General features: G+C 41.4%; 1 protein-coding gene across 1 annotated transcript in view; it reads left to right on the top strand.

Annotated features, from left to right (window-relative positions):
• Positions 1 to 18,663, top strand: part of LOC117943400 (plexin-A1-like) — a 191,797-nt gene that overhangs the window by 107,836 nt on the left and 65,298 nt on the right. Inside the window, exon 8 of the mRNA XM_034869500.1 lies at positions 3,700 to 3,814. Coding sequence (XP_034725391.1) covers positions 3,700 to 3,814 — 115 coding nt within the window. The remainder of the gene's footprint in view (positions 1 to 3,699; positions 3,815 to 18,663) is intronic.

Below are 18,663 nucleotides of genomic sequence, written 5' to 3'. Positions count from 1 at the left end.
CCCCCCCCCCCCCCCCCCTTCTTATTTACTCAACTGATTACATCGTCGGCATTGCCTTTTCAAAAATGCCATGCATTTGCATAGTGGTATTAATCTAATTAGAATTCCCACTGTTTCAGTTTAGGGTTAGCAAGATTGAAATTGAAAATCACCCACGGCCATGATTGCTTCTTAATTAACTATTTCCACACACTTTTCCCCGTTCCACAGCCCCCCATTTATTAGAGATAGGAAGGAAGCCTGCAATGAACTGGGATTTAAATGTCTGTTTAAAGCCATATGAAGCACCTTTTCTTGCTATGGTTAATGTAGCACTGGCAGTGACTGCGTCATTTGTTGCGTGATTGAGGGGGCTCCTAGAGTAATTTGGAGAATTAGTGCATTAAATCATTTCATTAAGTCATACATGACAGAGAGAGTACAGAGAGAGAGAGAAAGAGAGAAAACAAGTGCCGTTGGAAAGATTAAAAATATATATTTATTTTTTTAACAAATATTGCCACAGTTGATTGGCTCGTTCAGATGACATTCTTTTTCTGTAACTAAACAGTCAGACATGCATTAATACAATTATTTGCATTTAGACTTGTCCATCTGTGTTTTCTTAACCGCCTCAAATTTAGTTTGACTCATTTTGCCGAGTGCAGGAGTGTCAAACGCGCCTCACTAGGAGGAGCGGATTGTATTTACATAGTACTCCAAACTGACCGAGGAGAGGAGGAAGTCATAGCCCATTGTGTCGGGCCCTGAAAAAGCAATACTGCTCCAAAGCTAGTGCAGCTTGATTAGCATCTGAATACGAACGGATTAAATTAGCATGATGAGCGTGGCCATACGGGGAGTGTGTCTACAGCCGCTCAAAGGCTCTGAGTGGTTAACGCCGATAGCGAGTGACAGCGAGGAGAAATAAGCAGGTACTGGGGGGTCTGAATAAGGGAACCTCTCTGGACAAGAGAAGAAGAATTATCGAACGTCCCCAAATGGCCCTGGGTGGGCTCTTTCTTAAAAGGGTCTGCACAAGAGAGGTTTTGGGATCCTCAGGCAGCTCGTGACAGGGGGCCCTGATTACTTTGAGGGACCAAAGAGTGAGCAGTAGGGGGTTGTCCGACACGGCCTACTGCTGGCCTTGGGTGCCACACATAATGGCACCGACTTTTATTTCAAAGGGCATAATAATAAAAGTAACAGAAAGTTGGCAGTGGTTACCTGCTGATATTTTGCTCGTTATTTCAAAATCACTGGTACACTAACAAGGTTGATTTGACATGAGTAAAAGATGAAAGTACAGATAAAAATGATCAAAATCAGGGTTTAGGGACAGATGTGTTGAAGGGTGTTTGGTTGTGAACTACCAACTATACATTGTACTGTTCGCAGCTTGGCTTCTGTTACCTGCTGTGTTAAGTTGGTGTTGGACTGTATTTTCAGGAGCACTGATCCATTGGTGGGCCCCCCAACAAAAAAAGACTCTTTGACATTCAAAACAGTGATTGTTGAAGAGACAGCAAACACCATCAAGCTACACAATGAGCTTGGCTTACTTGCCACGTGTTCATTTGTCTTGCATCAGTAAGGTTATCTGCTCTTTTGTTCAGTATTGAAACCCCTTCTACTGAGTCTTAATAACTTAGTTTGGACAAAACATTGAGCTAAAAACCCCGTTTCTGCTGTCTGAGTCCATGCACTGTATGCACTTTGTCTAATTGCGTTCCCTCCATTTGTTGGAAACATTGACAAATCTCCTATTTGCTCTTGTGTGGTATTAAGAGGCCTGTTATTTCCTTAGCTGCACATCCCTCATTCTAAATGGACAGCTTCTCTCAGCACAATGCTAAATTGGTCAATTAAAGCGGCAGTGGGATTGAATTAAGCTCCAGCCTCTGATCTTGCTCTGAAGGAGGGGTCTGGGCTGGAAACGATCACTTAAAGCGTGCACCTGATAAATGAGCAGCCCTAATTGATCCAAATGAATCCACGTCAGTGTTTGATGGAATCGTATATATGGGTTCCATCTCAGCGCTTGAGAGTTAAAGCACACATTTTTCATGCGGATGAGAGGAAGGGCTGTTGGCATTTTACACAGGGTTAAAACACACTTGAGAGCTTGTCTGGAGTGCGCTCATAGCAGTTCAGACACACACGACAAAAATTCACACCTGGCAGATGCAGTTGAATACAAATTAGCCTGTATGTTAAGCCTCTCTACCCACTCTTTTACTGTTATGAACCCAGACTTGCTTACCTTGACTGCATTGCATGTAGTGTTTTATTATATTTCCAATAAACCATATGCTCACACAAATTATAGTAGCAAAATGAGTCACACAGAAGAAATTCACTAAACTACAGAATGCTTTGTAATAAAATGAAACAATTTTATTTGTAAGCTCATAATGGTTACATTAGATAATACTACACACATAAATGAAATACCAAGTAGCATAGTATCTCTCTAGGGCTGAGAAAGGACCAATAACATGAAGCTGTGTTGATAAACTGCATACTTGAACCTGTCTGGCTCTCCTCCACGGTTCCCCTTAGCTGTGGACACACACACACACACACACACACACACACACACACACACACACATACACACACATACACACACAACTCTCCCATGAGACTCCCACACAGAGCCCCGTGGGCTACAGCCCCTCTCCCCCCTTTCCTATTTTCTCCCTTCTTTCTCTCCCATGATACCTGGCGTCTAAACCTCTCTCAGGGAAATCCACCTGCTTTTGATCTCTTCCCCTCTCTTTCCCTCTCTTCTTCTTTCTCCCATCTTTCTCTTTCAGCCTGTCTATCTGCACCTCGCCTCAGCTAAAGCAGGTGAATTTAAAATGGTGGAGCGCTCTTAGACCCACGGATGAAAGAGAGCTTTAGACAAAGAACAGGGGGAGAGCTTTTTAAATTGAGAAGGCAGCGAATGAAAGGGATGGATAGAGCGTGAGAGGCAGAGATGGAGGGACAGAATAAATGGCTCAGGGCCGAGTGGATGGAGAGAATGATACATCAGAGGTATATAGAAGGAGGGAGAAGAGGAGAAATGCAGGCAAAGAGTCGGTCGATTGTGAGGAAGATCATTGAACATATAGAAGAAGCAAGCGATGGAAAGTTAAAAGCGAGTGGGGAGTGATGAATGACAAAAGTGAGGGGGAGAAAGAGGTCAAGACAGGTTTGGGAAAAAGTTCAAATTTAACACTGGATGATAAATAGACATGAGACTGTGAAAGGAAGGAAGTCTGAGAAGAAAATTAAGGGTAACAATTTAAAAACAAAGAACACAGTTGAATAGGTATTGATATTTTAAAATATCCTGTGTTATATCACATTCAGTAGCATTTTCCCCAAAACTACTCTTTAGGATATGTACTATAAACACTCTATTGTACTGTGAAGTAGCTGGTGACAAAGTAGATAAGGAATGATCGTGAAAGGCACTTACTCAAACATCCAAATTGAAGTCGACTCTATGTGCCGCTAAACTGGCTCTGAACAAATGGCTACATTCCTTATTTCAGTGCACTTACTTTTTGTGCCACACTTGAGACCACCTCGTTCCGTCTTGTTTTTTGCCATAATTCTTTGTCAAATAAAGCGTTTATGCAGTAAGATAAATAATTCAGACTCAAGTCAGAAAAAAAGGATGACCCTGCCAACTCCCTAACCGTCTCCTCTCGTCTTCCTTCTTTGTAGCTGTCTCTCCTGTGTCAACGGCTCGTTCCCATGCCACTGGTGCAAATACCGGCACATGTGCACCCAGAACGCCAATGACTGCTCCTTCCAGGAGGGTCGTGTCAACATCTCCGAGGTAAGATTCACGCTGCAGATTTGTCCATATTGCCATGGACAAATATATGTAACGTCCATATAGCGTTTGTCATTTCTATAGCCCTGTTGCAATTGTATGTGTTTTCCCCCTTGACATAAGTCCAGATTTGTTTAAAGTCTTGCTGAATCTTATATGAAATTTAATTATAGCAACACAGGCACAAATTTTACTCCACTTCACAAACTGTACATCTTTACCCTTGCACCTTCTGTGGCTTTCGCATCAGGATTTTCTCACATCACCCTGCTGTGTGTGTGTGTGTGTGTCTGCTGTCTGTATCTGTAATAGTGCCTCTTGGCACAGTGACAACAGCTTGTGTACTGTTCAGCAAAAATTCTGTCGTGGCCCATAAGGCCATAAGCAGGCCGGGATGAATGACTGTCTATGGAAATACTGCCTTGTTGTTAGATAGCCAAATGCTGGATTAGCATAAAAGCTAATATCAGTCATGCCGAGTGGTGGCTACAGCAGGCGACACGCAAGGCATAACAAGTGTTTGTCAACTGCTGGAGTATATATGAGGTTATTAGTGATGGGCACAGTCATTCTATGTTTTCATTGTGCTTTTCTCTTTTCTTTCACTCTGTTATACCCGCCAAACACAGTCTTGCATACATTAGGAGGCACAGAAAAATGCATTCAAATGCATATCTTCTCAATGGACTTATGGATGTAAATCCACTGCACTCCCAAGTGACTGACAGTCATGCCTGTTCTGTATCTGATCGATGCCTCACACACATAAAAGCAGAAGTACACACACAGTCACACATACACTCAATCCCACCATATCTCCTTGTGTTCATGGTCTGATTCTCCCCGTTATCTCCATACAGATTAAAGCCCCCCCTTGTTGGCTGGCCTGAATCACCAGCCTTTATTAATTGGTCAACCTTTATCCAATTACTTTCCTCTTTATCTCTTCTCTGAACTTGAGCTGTTTAGAATCCCAAACACTAGCATGCTAAACCGCAGCCTCTGTGCCCATCCAAAACAACACACGGGCCAGCCTTCACGCCTCACGGAGCTAATGTTAGCGGATTAGTACGCCCATCTGCAAGACACGGGGAGAGCGCTGGCTAGCACACTCTGAGCTGAGAGAGGCCAGAGGGGCAACGAATGGATAAACAGGAAAGAAAGAAAAACAGGATGTACAAGTACACGTATAAACTGTGTAGTAATATAGGTGAACGACAGGAGAGAAGGGCTTTTGAATATCAGGTGTGGCATGTATTGGTAAGGTCTATTTCCACATGCTGATTAATTACAGTGTTTGAGGCATTGAGATGTAATTATTTTGAAAATCTCCTGTAACACGGTGCTCTATCTATTCAGGGCTAATGTAAAAATATATTTTTTGTGCCGTATGTTTTGAGAAAGAACAAAGAGAGGCAGCTTGACAAAGGGAGGAAGACGAATAGATGGAGAGGGCGATAAAGAGATTGAGAGAGTGGACAAGTCGAGTGAGAGAGGCGGCAGGAAAAAGGAAGGGACAGACAGGGCAGCTGACATTGGCATGTGGACAGAGAGACCTCTCCTGTCACCTCGTCTGGCCAAGAAACCCCACCACATGCTCCACATCATCTGCACTGTCACACACATGCACACACACACATGCACGCACACCATAGACACACACCATAGATACACAACAACTATACTTTCTGTCATGCACAAAAAGTGTAAACATTCTGACCGTGACATGCACACACATACACGGTCATTCATCATCCTTCTGCTAGCTGCCATATCCATTCGTTGTGCTCTCAATGCCCCAACAAATACAGGTCTTCCTGTAGGCTAGACTTATACTTCTCCTCTCCCATCAGTCTCTCCACCCCATCCCTCACCACTTTGATGCTCATTCACCCTATTTTTTCCTCATCCTTCTTTTTCCTAACCTTGTGTGTGGATTTTAGTCAAAGAAAGGAGAATGTGCCTCACTTCCTTAACACCTGACTGGTAGAGTCAGAATGGGTTGCCATGCTATCAGGGATGTAGGTGTGCACATATCCTTGCACTTTTAATTTAGACCTTAGACAATTCTTTTTGCTGTGCTGTAGCTCAACTCTGAATACAAATAGCAGTGTTTAACATAAGACTGCAATCGGCTCTCCTGATAGCAGACATTTCACTCAGACCTTTGCTGCTCCCCCCTGCAGAAGAACACAGTCGACAGGATTAAATAGGACACATCTTCAGGCTGTGATCAAAGGCTAGATAGAAGTTTTCACCCAGGGTTGAGAGGTGGCTGCTCCTCACGTCTGACTCTGTGTGGTCTGAGTGGTGTTGAATTGAGTAGACAGAGAAAAGAGAAAATATAGGACCAGCTGCTCAAATGTCCAAGTTCTTATAAGGGACTAAGACCAAGGTTAACAGCTGAACTTGGTCTGCAATTCACTTTCTTATATCAACATGATCCACCCTCTCTCTCCCCTTGCTTTGCTTTTCATTCTTCTGTTTCTTTACTAGCATTACAAAAATGCTAAAACCTTAAAAATGAATAGTTGTAGCTCAATAAAAATCAATAAACACCATTGTCCTCATTCTGCTTATAATAAACATTTGACAGTTGAACATCAATCATTTTCTCCTCCATCTTTAAATTCTTTTCCTTTTCAAGTGTTTCACTTCCGTCTCTAACATCTGAATCTTGTTTCCATGGCAACCCAGTAGATTGGTGGGTTGCTGACAAGGATTCCCCCCCACTTTCTGTTCTGTTCTCCCTCTCGCACAACCAGCACTGTCTCGTCCATCTGTAATTTGTTTGACCAAATTACATTGTATGGGAAACATTTTTTTTGTGATTGTCATGTAAAATAAATAAATATAATAAAAATATATATAAGTTCAAGAAATAAAATCCAACAAAAACAATATTAAATATGCCAACCAAGGAGTAAAAGTGTTGTTGTTTTAGTGAACAGACTGTGTCAAGATAGGCAAGAAAGAAAGAAAAAGAAATGGATAGACAGCGTAAGTGGGGCTGAAGTAGATATAATGAGTGACATTTCCAAATCAAATATGCATGAATCAACAATGCCTCCAATGGCACAACAAACGCATTCTTGAGTTAAGGAGCGACCGGGCGGAAAATTGCTGGAGAGGAGTAAGAGTTACTTTATCATAAAAACATCAAAGCTGGAGAGAGAGAGAGAGAGAAAATGCTTTCAGAAACACGTTTTGGTGAGTAAAATATAGTAAAATATGAGATTGTATTCTGAACAAGCCGCCATGAAAATCAAGCTTTGAATTTCCAGAGAAACCAAATCCACGTGATGCGTTCGTCCAATTAGCTGCCGGTTTTTATTTCTGGGCGATAATACAGATTAGCGCCGCGTGCTGTTATGGAGACGTATTACATCTTGTTGCTTTGGTATGTTCCGAGACAATTTTATGACCAACTCGGGGAGACTGATGAGTCCAACTGCCTTTTCTGCCGACGGTCAGCCTTCTGGTTGGTGTGTCAGGGGCTTAAAGGCTTTAGGCCGCCCTGCACCTTATTGTAGGCCCACTTTAGCTGCAACATCATTTGATATAATATATGTAGTAGGGGGTCCCTGCTCCATCTCTCTTTCAGTTAGGGGGTCCGTGGCTTAGAAAACGTTGAAGACCCTGGGCTAGAGTAAAAGAAGAAACGCATGTGTCCATGCTTTGTTAATCCTTTGTTCATATCGTATATTTTTCCCTTTTTTTTTTTTTGAAAAGGAACGTGATTGCCATTTCTACCTCCACTTTTCTCTACTTCTTTCTGCTTCTCCAGCTCTCTCTTTTCCTCTTTCCATAACCCTAAAGAGAAAGTGCTATTCTGAGCCAAAGCCTTGATGAGTGCCAGGCAAGGTTCAGCGTGGTTGGGCTCAGCTATGTTAAGACATGCCTACGTGTTTGTTTTGCTGCAAAGCAAGGCTCAGTCTCACTCGAGTAATCAAGGCAGCGGTTAACTTGATTGAGATTTGAGGGCACAGACCTTTTTTCCCTTAAACTCTCTGGTTGTCACATTTTGCCGTTTCCCAATTTAATTTCTCTCTCTTTCTTTGCACCACTTCTTTATTTGTCATTATGAGTTTTAACTATACATGCAACTGTTTTTTTTTCTTGCTTACTTTTAAACAATGCTGGTATTATTTATTTTGGGTTGAGGAAAATGATTAGCATTCATTTGTAAACCCCCCTTTTTGTCAGGATGTAGCCATTATAAACATAATGCTGTCCTGGACTTTAATTTAAGTGTAATACAGTGCTCATCTGCATTCTGTTTCTGCATATCTATTCATTCATAGTAGCTTTCTCATCAGTGTCCTCCATGTCTGTGTTTCATGGAATGTTTGCCTCCAGTGAGGAATTTTTCACTCTTTTATAAATTCAACACCTTCCACTCCTAGTTGTCCTTCTGTCCCCTTTCTGCTTGGTTGCACAATGGGTTAAACAATGTCATCCTGCTACTAATTCCCTTCTCTCTCCTCCACCGTCTTCCTCCTCCGTGTGTAGTTGTGGGAAATGAATAAGACTTTTAAAGCAATAGTTTGACTATTTAGGAAAAAAGCTTATATGCTTTCTTGCTGAGGGTTAGGGATAGAATGTGGTAATAAGTGAGCTTCAGATGTGCTCTTAGGTAGATTTTGTTGCCTTTGAACAGACCCAAGCTAGCTGTTTCCTCGTGTTATCATTTGTTTTGCTAAGCTAACAAGTTGCTTTCTGTAGCTTCATATTTACTCTACAGAAATGAGAGTGGGATCAATTCTCTCATCTAACCTTTGGCAGAAAGCAACTAATGGTGAACCATTCTTTTTTTAATACACTTTAACATCCATATAAACGTCAGGCACACTGTACAGATAAGCATGTATGTGTATCAAAGCATCACTCCAGTTGTGCTGGTAGACACACATGTATTCACACACAAGCGCCACTGTCTGTTGCCAATTACTTAAATGTAATGTAAGTGTATGACACATTGTCCCTAGACGCTGAATTAATAAGGGAAGCTCGATATAGGCTGCACTCGGCTCAAAGCATAACAACATGCATGAATATATTTTCTCAAGCTCTGTCTTTCTCTCACACCCTTAACCAAGCACATACAATACACTTACAGCATACAGCCTACCAACACATTCTTAAATAGTCACAGAAACACATGCTTATTCTCTTCCTTTCTCTCCCACACTCTCTCTCTCTCTCCCCCGCGCTCTCCCTCCATGGAAGAAAGGGTTATTTGTGATGGAGGTGTGAAGGCCCCGGTCTGTGACATTTTGGCATACTGTGTTTACCCCGGCTGGTACTGAGCAGACACTGAGCAGAATACGCACGCACACTCGTAGGCCAAGGCTGCTTGAGGGGCCTCGATGCGTGGATGGATATTTGCGCGTGTTTGTCTATATACTGCTTTAGTGTCTGTGTGTGTGTGTGTGTGTGTGTGTGTGAGACTGTCACTGGTTCTTATCAGGACATAGCACAACCAGCAGCACAGGGCTGAAGGAGGGAGGGTGGAGAGGGCGAGTCAATGAATAATATCCCCCCGTTCCTTTTTTATCCTTCCCTCTCTACCTCCTGGTGTCTTTATCGGTTAGTAATAGTCTACTCACCTCATCATCACCCTTTATTTTTTTCTCCCTTTTTTCCCATGCAGTGCCATCTCCCAAAACGCGTTCCTGCAAATCTGTCCTTTTTCTGCCCACTTCTACAATCCTCTGACTCCATTCTTGTCCATCTGTCCTTCCCTCTTCCACCATCTTTCTCTCTTCATCTTTTCTCCCCGTGCCTCATCTATTACCATACACAACTTGCTTGTTTGATCGTAGTCAATTTATTTCCTCTTTGGCAAAATGCATTATGTAGCTCACGCTGTAGCTGGGCACACATAAACCCAAGCTCAAACACATCTACTGTATGTGGAGCACATGTTTCCGCCTTATATTAAAAGAACACATGCCTAAGCCATATTTAAAATAAACAATGTTGGAATGAGGGAACATATAAATGACAAAATGGGTGGAGGTGGGATGCAATATCCCCTTTTAGTTCTCCGAAACAATGCAGTCCTTCCAGTGTTTCTTTTGTTTCACTAGGACAAACCAAAGACAGACAGAGGTTCTGAAATTGAGACCAGATGTCAACAGAGAGAGAAGGGAAGAAAAAAGTAAAGAAAGAAACAAAGACAAGGGCAGGGAGGCAACCCTGGCAGTAACAAGCGGCAGATTACATCCAGTGTGACGCAGTTTATTTTTCAAATGCACTCCAAGGTTAAAAGGAAGGGAGGGAGGGAGAGAGAGAGAAATTCAGGGAACATGGAGAGGAAGTGGAGGAGACAGGGTGAAGTAACCACATGCCTTCTTTGCCAGATGGATCCTAGTTGGGCCGTGAACGTCCAGCGTTTAACCCTTGGTTTAGCTGCTTCTAACAACCATCCCCGTTTTTGTGAACTTCCTCATACACTTTGTGTCTAGTCGACGCCACTAATCACATTTTCACCTTGGGGAAATCAAAATGGGATTGTTTCAGGTGCTTTGGCAAACTCTCTTGTACATTCCTCTAATTTGTTAATAGAGAACAGTGGAGTGACTTAGGGAAGTGTAAGCGTGTTGGTTTTTTGAGTAGTGGTAATGTAATTCAGCCCCTCAGTCACGCTCTGCTCCTGCGTGTGTGTACTTCCCACACAATCATACTGTTTGTATCCGAAAAAAAAAAGGCAGGAAATATTTGAATTTTGTCCCATTTGTGATCAAAGTTTTATTCATTTTTATATATTCAAGGAACAAACAATTTCAAAGAATAAACTGAGACGGAGAATGCGTCCCAGGGCGACGACCGAATTATATTTGGAAAAGAGGGTTTCATTTTGCAATTGCAGCTTGCTTTAAGTGTTACGTTTATGCAGATTCAAAGGACACTTTCTTGGTCTAATTATTTAAAAAGTGTTAATCTGTATATGACATTGAGAAAAGTGAAGCAGTTGAGCTCAGCACAGGCAAACAACAGTGTTAGGGGCAACATTATTGCTAGGTTAGTCTCTCCTTGATGTAATACTATGCCACCCAGCAAGGCCCACTGATGCAGTGAGCATCACCCCAGCTTTGCCAACATGCTGGCTGCAGCGATGAATACAAGATCAGCGAGAGCCTAATGACGAGCTAACCCGGAGCAAAGATTCACAATCACACAGGCCCACACAGGAATATGATGACATGATAGGTTTGTGGGCCATGTACAAGTGTGTTTCAGTGTTTGTGTCTTTGCGAGTGTGTGTTTATGTTTCAGTGAGGTCTCTTTATTTATTCAGGCTGTACTAAATCTTCATTTTCGCAGCTCTCACAGTCAGCCAAGCTAATGGTGAACACAGATTAATATTGCATTTTCGCCATCAACCCATGTGTGTGTCAGAGAGAGAAATAAATACATGCAGGGTCACTGAGAGAAAGAGATGACAGCAGTTGGAGACAGATGAATAACACTGCAAAGTGAGCTGAAGGAAAACCAAACTCAAAAGTGCAGGCACAGCAGAGACGGAGAGATTGTGTGATTGAGAAACAGCAACAGTCTGCTGGGATTGAGAGAAAGTGAGGGGGGGCTGGGCTAACTGTCGCCGTCATGTTGGGCTTTTCACCATGCTATTTTAGTAAAGTGGCTTTTACTGATTTTTATTCCATCCTCCATTTAACTGACAAAATTGCACTCCCATGGAAAGTCAAAATGGTCAGTGGCCCACTAGCAAATGCAAGCTTTGGCGACATGGAGATGAACGCAGGTGCCAGTGGAGAGCTGCGTATCACCGGGGTATTCATATAGTCTGAATTCAATGCCTTAAAGACCGTAAAATGGGTTTATTTTTCACACCACATGAAGGCTTAGCATTATGTTAATATGCAAAGCACCTTACAGATCCGGAGAGCAAACCATTTAGTTTTTATTCATTTTCTTATATTTAGTCCATTTTCCTCCTGGTGGCTGACGGCATTGTTGCGTCCTGCAGACGAGACACTAAACCTGGGTTGTTGACTTGTCCTTTCTCTGCCGGAAAATGCATTGGATTGTACGGTTTCACCTAAAAATAAGCCTGGCAGTTGTGATAGTTTTATTCACTGATATTGCATCATACAACTCGTACCTTAATTTATGTTGCAAATGTGTGTATGTATCATAGCTTTGTTTAGGCACATGAGCAGTGTTTTAAACAAGACAGTGAGGTGTGAATGAAGCATGATGTGCTTAGCACGGTGGGATAGATAGTGGCCCAAGTCTTTGTTTGTAACCTGGAGAAACTGAAACGTCTTTACTATTCTGTCGTTTGTTTTCTCAGTTACACAAATCTGTGGTTCTAGGCTCCTTCATCTGGTTTCTGTTCTTTTTCTGAAGGAATAGTGCCAAAAAATGTTCCCAGCTCACAGAGCTCCCCACAGCTGAGGAGGTCTGTCGAGATTCACTGGATGACACGAAATGCGTCATAGAGGTCCACCGAAATCCTGTGGCTCTCGGCAGACCTCCGTTAGTCCATGCATTGGTGCCGCAGAGGGAAGCCAAACTAATTTTAAAAAATGGCAAAGAAATCTGCATACTAACTGTGAGTTTTTGTTCACTTCTTTTTGATTACAAAATTCACAGTTTTAGTAAATGTGTGAATAGTGTGTAGAGAAGAGCCATCGGCAGCAGACAGGAGAGGTAATCTTTTTCTGAAATCAAGGTTTGTCTTTGAAAAGCTGAATCGCTGCTGACATATCTGGGTTAGAATGATAACAGGGTGCCAGGAGCTGGAAAAAAAAAAACACACACACACACACAGTATGAAAATGAATGAGGAGAAAAAAGGAGACCCTCTGAAAACATAAAAAAAAAATTAAAAAGAATGAAACATCCTGCGTTTCATTTTTTTTAGTAGCGTACCGTGCCGTCTATGTCGAGGGGATAAAGTGTGAAGGTTTGGCAGCTTGCTTGTATGTCAAGGATAAGGGATTAGGAGAAGAAATCAAGATGTATGTGTGCCGGGTGGTACATTAAAGCACAGAGAGTGTACCATGTATGATTGTATGTGGAGAAGGAACATACATGTGGGTAGATTCAGTCGAGCTCTTGCTCTGAGAGACTTGGATAATCCACGCTGAATAACATTCATGTCAAACCTTCCCTTGCATCTCGCTTTAATTCAGACTCTCCTGTCTGTGCTCCCTCATTCCTCTGCACACACTTTTCCCATTTACTCCTCATCACTCTCTCTTTCTCTCTCTTTCTCTCCTTCTCTCCATTTCCTCTTCCCTGCATCACCACTCTGCTAGGAAACGAAGGACGTGGGCGGACAATCTCACAGTCCCTTTCAAGGTTCAAAGTCCCTTTTTCTTTCTTCTTCGCTTCCATCGCCCCTGCACTATTCTACATGTTGCAGCCTTATTAAGTTTCTTCTTTTTTCTGGTTTCTTCCTGCTAATGAGCCTGCCTCAACTTTGCATGCACATACATACATACATAATTTGTCTTACACACACGCTTCCATATATGTACCACACCCTGCAGCTTGTGTAGATATCACTTTTTATAATAATTGCACTCTTGTATACGGTTTTACATCAAATGATGTGTGTACAATATCTTACAGATTTGAACCTATTTTTTCCATAGACTACATACACTCATCTAATCATTATTACCATTGATTTTATGAGCAGGCTTTTGTCGCTTGCTCCTGCCCTACCCCCTGTGGCTGGCGGGAGTCTAAAAGAAGTACACACAAACACACACTGAAACAAACGTGGCTGTTGGCCAGCTGGTACATGGAAGAGGAGGAAACACATGGTCCTAACTTTGACATTGTGATATATGACATGCCATGATATAATATAACATTGCTTACTGTATATTAACTGAGAAATAATTTGGAAGCAGACTTCCGTTGACTATATGGTTCAAAATCAAAATGTCCACCTCATGTACTTTATCACAATATATGCTATTTTCCTGATTCTTCTCATCTAAAAACAATTTTTTAGTCTTTAAAAAAATATATAAAACAGTTTAATTATGGAAAATAATGAAACTACATGGAACATACTTAGGCTGTAATAAGACTTATTGTTTTAAACTGAAAAAAACAAAAAACATTTGAACTGTGAAAGCATTTCTAAAATAGTTTCTATATTTTACAGTGAATGTCTATTTTGTGGCAACCCATCAAAAAGCTTTCAAAGAACTTTTTGTTTTGTAATCCTATTTAGTAGCATTTGAACTTTTTCAAAAGTACTACACGAGTGAACGTCTGATTTTGCTATCAGCTCATTGCACACTTAAAGGAGAATTCTGGTCAATGGCATCATGTAGCTCTGTTTGTAAATTTGGAGTGCTGTCAGTAGTGACAAAAATGAAAAAGATTGGTGCTGCCTACACTGTGTTATTTAGTAGAGCTACGTGTGAAAATCGACTGGAATTCTCCTTTAAGTTTTGCTTTTTCTTCCTGCTCTCATTGTATGTTTTTACATTCCTATCCAAAAGAATGCGCAAATGGCTGGTGGAAGGAGTAAAACTACTTTTTGGTATGTGCGTTTATATCAGTATTTCCGGCGGACCGAAAGCCACACAATTGTGACGCAAAAAACAGTTCAAATGGTATTTTATATGACAGATTATCATATACAATTTTTTTCCCAGTAATATTTATTAGTTCACTGGAAGTCATTACAAAGGTTAGAGGCTTCATTACAACTGGAGTTTCTTACAGCAGAAACACACCATGCCATGTTACTTTGGATAAAAGGATCCACCAAATGCCACTTAATGTAATATAATATTAATGTATAGTGGATTGTAACAAGAAGTAGATGGGGCTCTTTAGTTAAAGGTTACAGACAGCTCTTTGGTTTTTTTACGCGAGACCTCTGTCAGAAGACCTGGGGGGCATGTCGACAGGCATTCAACACTCCTCATATACTCCTTTGTTAGACCCCTGTGTGTGAGAGACACACACACACACACACACACAGTCCCTCTTATTTGTACCAGTGTGCCCCCCTCGCTCCACTGTGGCCACACATGCCATCTCATCTCCCCCATGGGCTCCCCATATCGCTTTACTTCATTATTTAGCATGTTATTTTTTCTTCTCCCTGATCTGTAGTCCCCCCATCACAGAGGCAGTTGATTAATTATTGATGGACTTAAAGGGAGGGGCTTAAAAATGTCCAGACCCCCGCCTCATTACATATGCACAGTGTTTTTGGAGCATCGTTAATTTATATCTTGTCAGGCTACGTCAAGGCCTTCAAAACTCTTTTGGCTTTTTAATTCATTTATCTCTTTATATAGCATCACATACTTGCTTTTCATCTTCATCCTCCAATCCCTCACACCCACCTTACCCAAACCCATCTACAGTATATCTTGAGTCTAATCGCTCACCTGCTACATATCTGCACACACACACTCATGCACACCAGCCTGCCGACTGTCTCATTATCCGCTCTTGGCGAATGTTAAAAGGTGTTTTGCTCACTTAGTAGAGATTATCTCATCTGCCTACTAAACACTTGTTTTATTAATTCTTTTCGTATACTTTTTCACCATTTGGTGGGGAATGAGTTTGTGCAGTACACATCAGAGTGCATTGAAAATGAAGGAAGGAATATTTTAGAACAGGCTTGACCTAGAACGGCAGCTGCTCTGCTTTGAGAAAGCTCATGGCAACAATCAATCAAAACTGGCATCTGGGTGTGAGCACTAAGATGTAAAGAAATATAGGTCAAGCATTCTAAGAATACTTTTGTCAGGACTAACGGTTTGGCTGCTTTTTTTCTCTAGAAAAGTTTCCTCCTCAGTATGCATAACATTTTCAGTGAGTTAATATATACAATACATCTTATTAATCTACATAATTATATATGCCTTTACTGTTAACAAATGGGAGCATTGTCTCTAGCCTTAGGCAGCAAAGCTAACAGCGGCCTTTGAGGGAAAACAAACATGGAGAGGTAAGGAAAGCCCTCTGTGTACTTGGCTTTGAACAGTAGTCGGAATCACAAACTTTGAAACATATATACACTTATTCGCATACTCAAAAACACAGGTACAAATACACACTTTTACAGCCCAATCCAAGCAGGGTGTGAGAGCTTGTTTCAAAGTAAATGATGAATGTCTTTTTGTGTGCTAAGAAACAAAGAATTTTAAAATTTGACAAAGGCAGTCAGTTGCCTGCTACAGTGTCCTCCTGTGTTGGTGGTAAAATGCTTATGAAGATGTCAGAATGCAAAGACTGTTATCCAAATCTCAAAATAGAGCAGATGTTTCCGTGCCGTGTTCTAGTGCGGAGAAGCCATCTGTGGCGTGCATTCCTTCACGCATCATTTCCAGTTCACACACACATGTACCCACCGTTATTATAAAAGGCTCATACCGGTTATAGGAGACGAAGTGAACCTTATAATGAAGCAAGTTGCTGTTCTGTGCAAAAATCTTTCTTCCTTCTGTTAAATCGCAATTGGACATTTAACTAATGAATAAATAAATTTACTTTAAGCCAGTTCACTTAATACCTGCAACCATCTCTGAACCATTTATGTACCCCTTTCCCAGCTATGTAGTACGTACACATTCACCCACATTTAAAAAAATAAATAAAAAAAATAAACCTTTTTCTAAACTACACAAACATATAGTACAGGGTACCCTCTCTTCCTCCCTTGTTGGTCCTCCTGAAGTGTCACATCTGGCCAAGAAAACCAGAGCATCCGTCTTTATAGATGAAGTGAAAGCTGAGTAGTCGAGAAAAGGGGAGAAAAAAAGAAAAAGATTCTCTTCAAACAAATCCCCCTCGTGAAATATTGTTTCAGTGTACTCTGCACTTTGTAGTCCTAATGCCGGCTTTGAACTTTTTTGGCACCTGTCACAATTACTAATACTGACTATTCTCTGAATAGTTTCTCTCTTCAGAGAACTTTTCCCTATATTCTTCTCACCTTCCCTCAATATCCTCTTTTTCCTCCTCCCTACCACCATCTTTCTCTGAGAACTCCTCTCTATTCTTTCTTGGACTGAATAGGGACAGAGTGTGATTTTGTATTTTAAAAACTAGGGGCGTCTTGCACTATGATTCCTGAACTCTAACAACGTGGGAGCAATGAATCCCAACACTGATTCACTTGCAATGGAATTGCATTGCAATTATAGTAAGACTTCAAAGTCTTTAATGTATTTCCCAGAAAACCTGTTTTCTGTTTTCCCCTTATGGTAACTGTATAGAACAACTTATAACTACACATTGCACATTAAGACTACTGTATTTAACCCATTAATTTACTGATAATAGTCCTTGAGATGACAATACATGGGGCTGAATGAAGGAAAGGGATGCTATATGGAGAAAATGACAATCAGACAGCTGAGCTGACACAAAGTCAATAGGCGGATGAATAAAACATTGGTTGGCTGCAGCTTGCGCTAGAGGCTATGCTAACTTCTGACACACTGGCGTCAACAAGTTAGATATAGCAGCAGGATGTTCAAAACCTTTTTTTTCCACTCTCGAAGCACCTTTTGACGATGCAAGCCCACAGCTTTTGACATGAGTATCATTTTTACTAAGGCAGGACTTCAAAAGCCACAATTGCAAATCAATCTCTGCTTTTTTCTCTGTCGTTCGTTCTCTCCATCGCTGGCCCTCTCCATCAAGCATAGTCTGAGGCTCCAGGCTGTTAATTAAGTAGGATCTTGTCGGGGGCTGGGGTACCTGGTTTTGACTGCAGGATGGATGGATGGAGGGGATGGATAAAGAGAAGAAAAGGTGCAGATTGATCCAGGCATTCTTCTTAAATGTCTTTTCTTGTCTTTTTGTTTGATCCTTTTCTTTCTTGAGTCTTTCCATTTCTTTTTACTCACGTCCACAGCAGAGTTCTCCATTTCACTTTGCTATGTTCCCAATTTAACTTGCATCATCTGCTTTTTCCTCCACTTTTCCTTCTCTTTCTCTCCAATTCTTTTCACTTCTCCTATCTCTCTCCACTCCCTTCACTTCCTCCCTCTTTCTCCAACTATTCTTCAATTCCCCCTCCTTTCTTTCATTCTCTCCCTCGATTATTTCCTACCTCACTTGTTCCTTCTGAGCCTTCCTTTTTTTCTCCTCTTCCCCTATCCACATTCCTCATAGTTGATTATACACCAGGTCTTCTGTAGCCCGCTTCTTCCTCCTATATTATTCCCTTCTCTCATTATGTGTTGTGCATGTGTTTGTGTGTGATCAGACACACAAGGCCAGGGCTAAGCAGCCTAATGAACAAACTCCGGCATTGTGTTCAGGCCCCGGGGACGCGCAGCAGCTTCTAATGTACAACAGCTCGGAGGAAAGGAGGGGAAAGAAAAATTCACCGACGGGGAGCCAGCTATCTGCTTAAAGGAACAGCTACAACATGTAGTGAAGTAGAGGCTGTACATTGAATATTTTTTCTTTCTTATCCTAAGCTTTTCTGTCCTATCCTGCAACACTGTCAATTTTAGACTCTTCTGCGCTCTTGTTGCATGGATTTTGTTACATACGTATTTTGGTCTAGAGGTTTTGAAGAGGCATTTGTTTAAACTCAGCTGCAACATGTATTTGGGTTTCTTAAGGTCAAAGATTGATCAAAATCCATAGTTTGAGAGACCTTTTTCCTTACGTAAAATAGCATTGTCTGTCTGCCACATGTTTCTTATTGTGAGTCACTTAACAGGTTGTAGGTTGTAAATATGTGATTTGTCAGCAGTGATTTAGTTTGTTATCCTTTTGTCTCAATCCGTTCAGGGTGGGTTAGTTCCACCCAAGCTTTAACTATTGTGTGTGTGTGTGTGTGTGTGTGTGTGTGTGTGTATGTGTGTGTGTAT

Source organism: Etheostoma cragini, chromosome 4 (assembly GCF_013103735.1).
Source record: "Etheostoma cragini isolate CJK2018 chromosome 4, CSU_Ecrag_1.0, whole genome shotgun sequence".
Taxonomy (NCBI): Eukaryota; Metazoa; Chordata; class Actinopteri; order Perciformes; family Percidae; genus Etheostoma; species Etheostoma cragini.
This window is presented reverse-complemented; position numbering and strand designations above follow the sequence as displayed.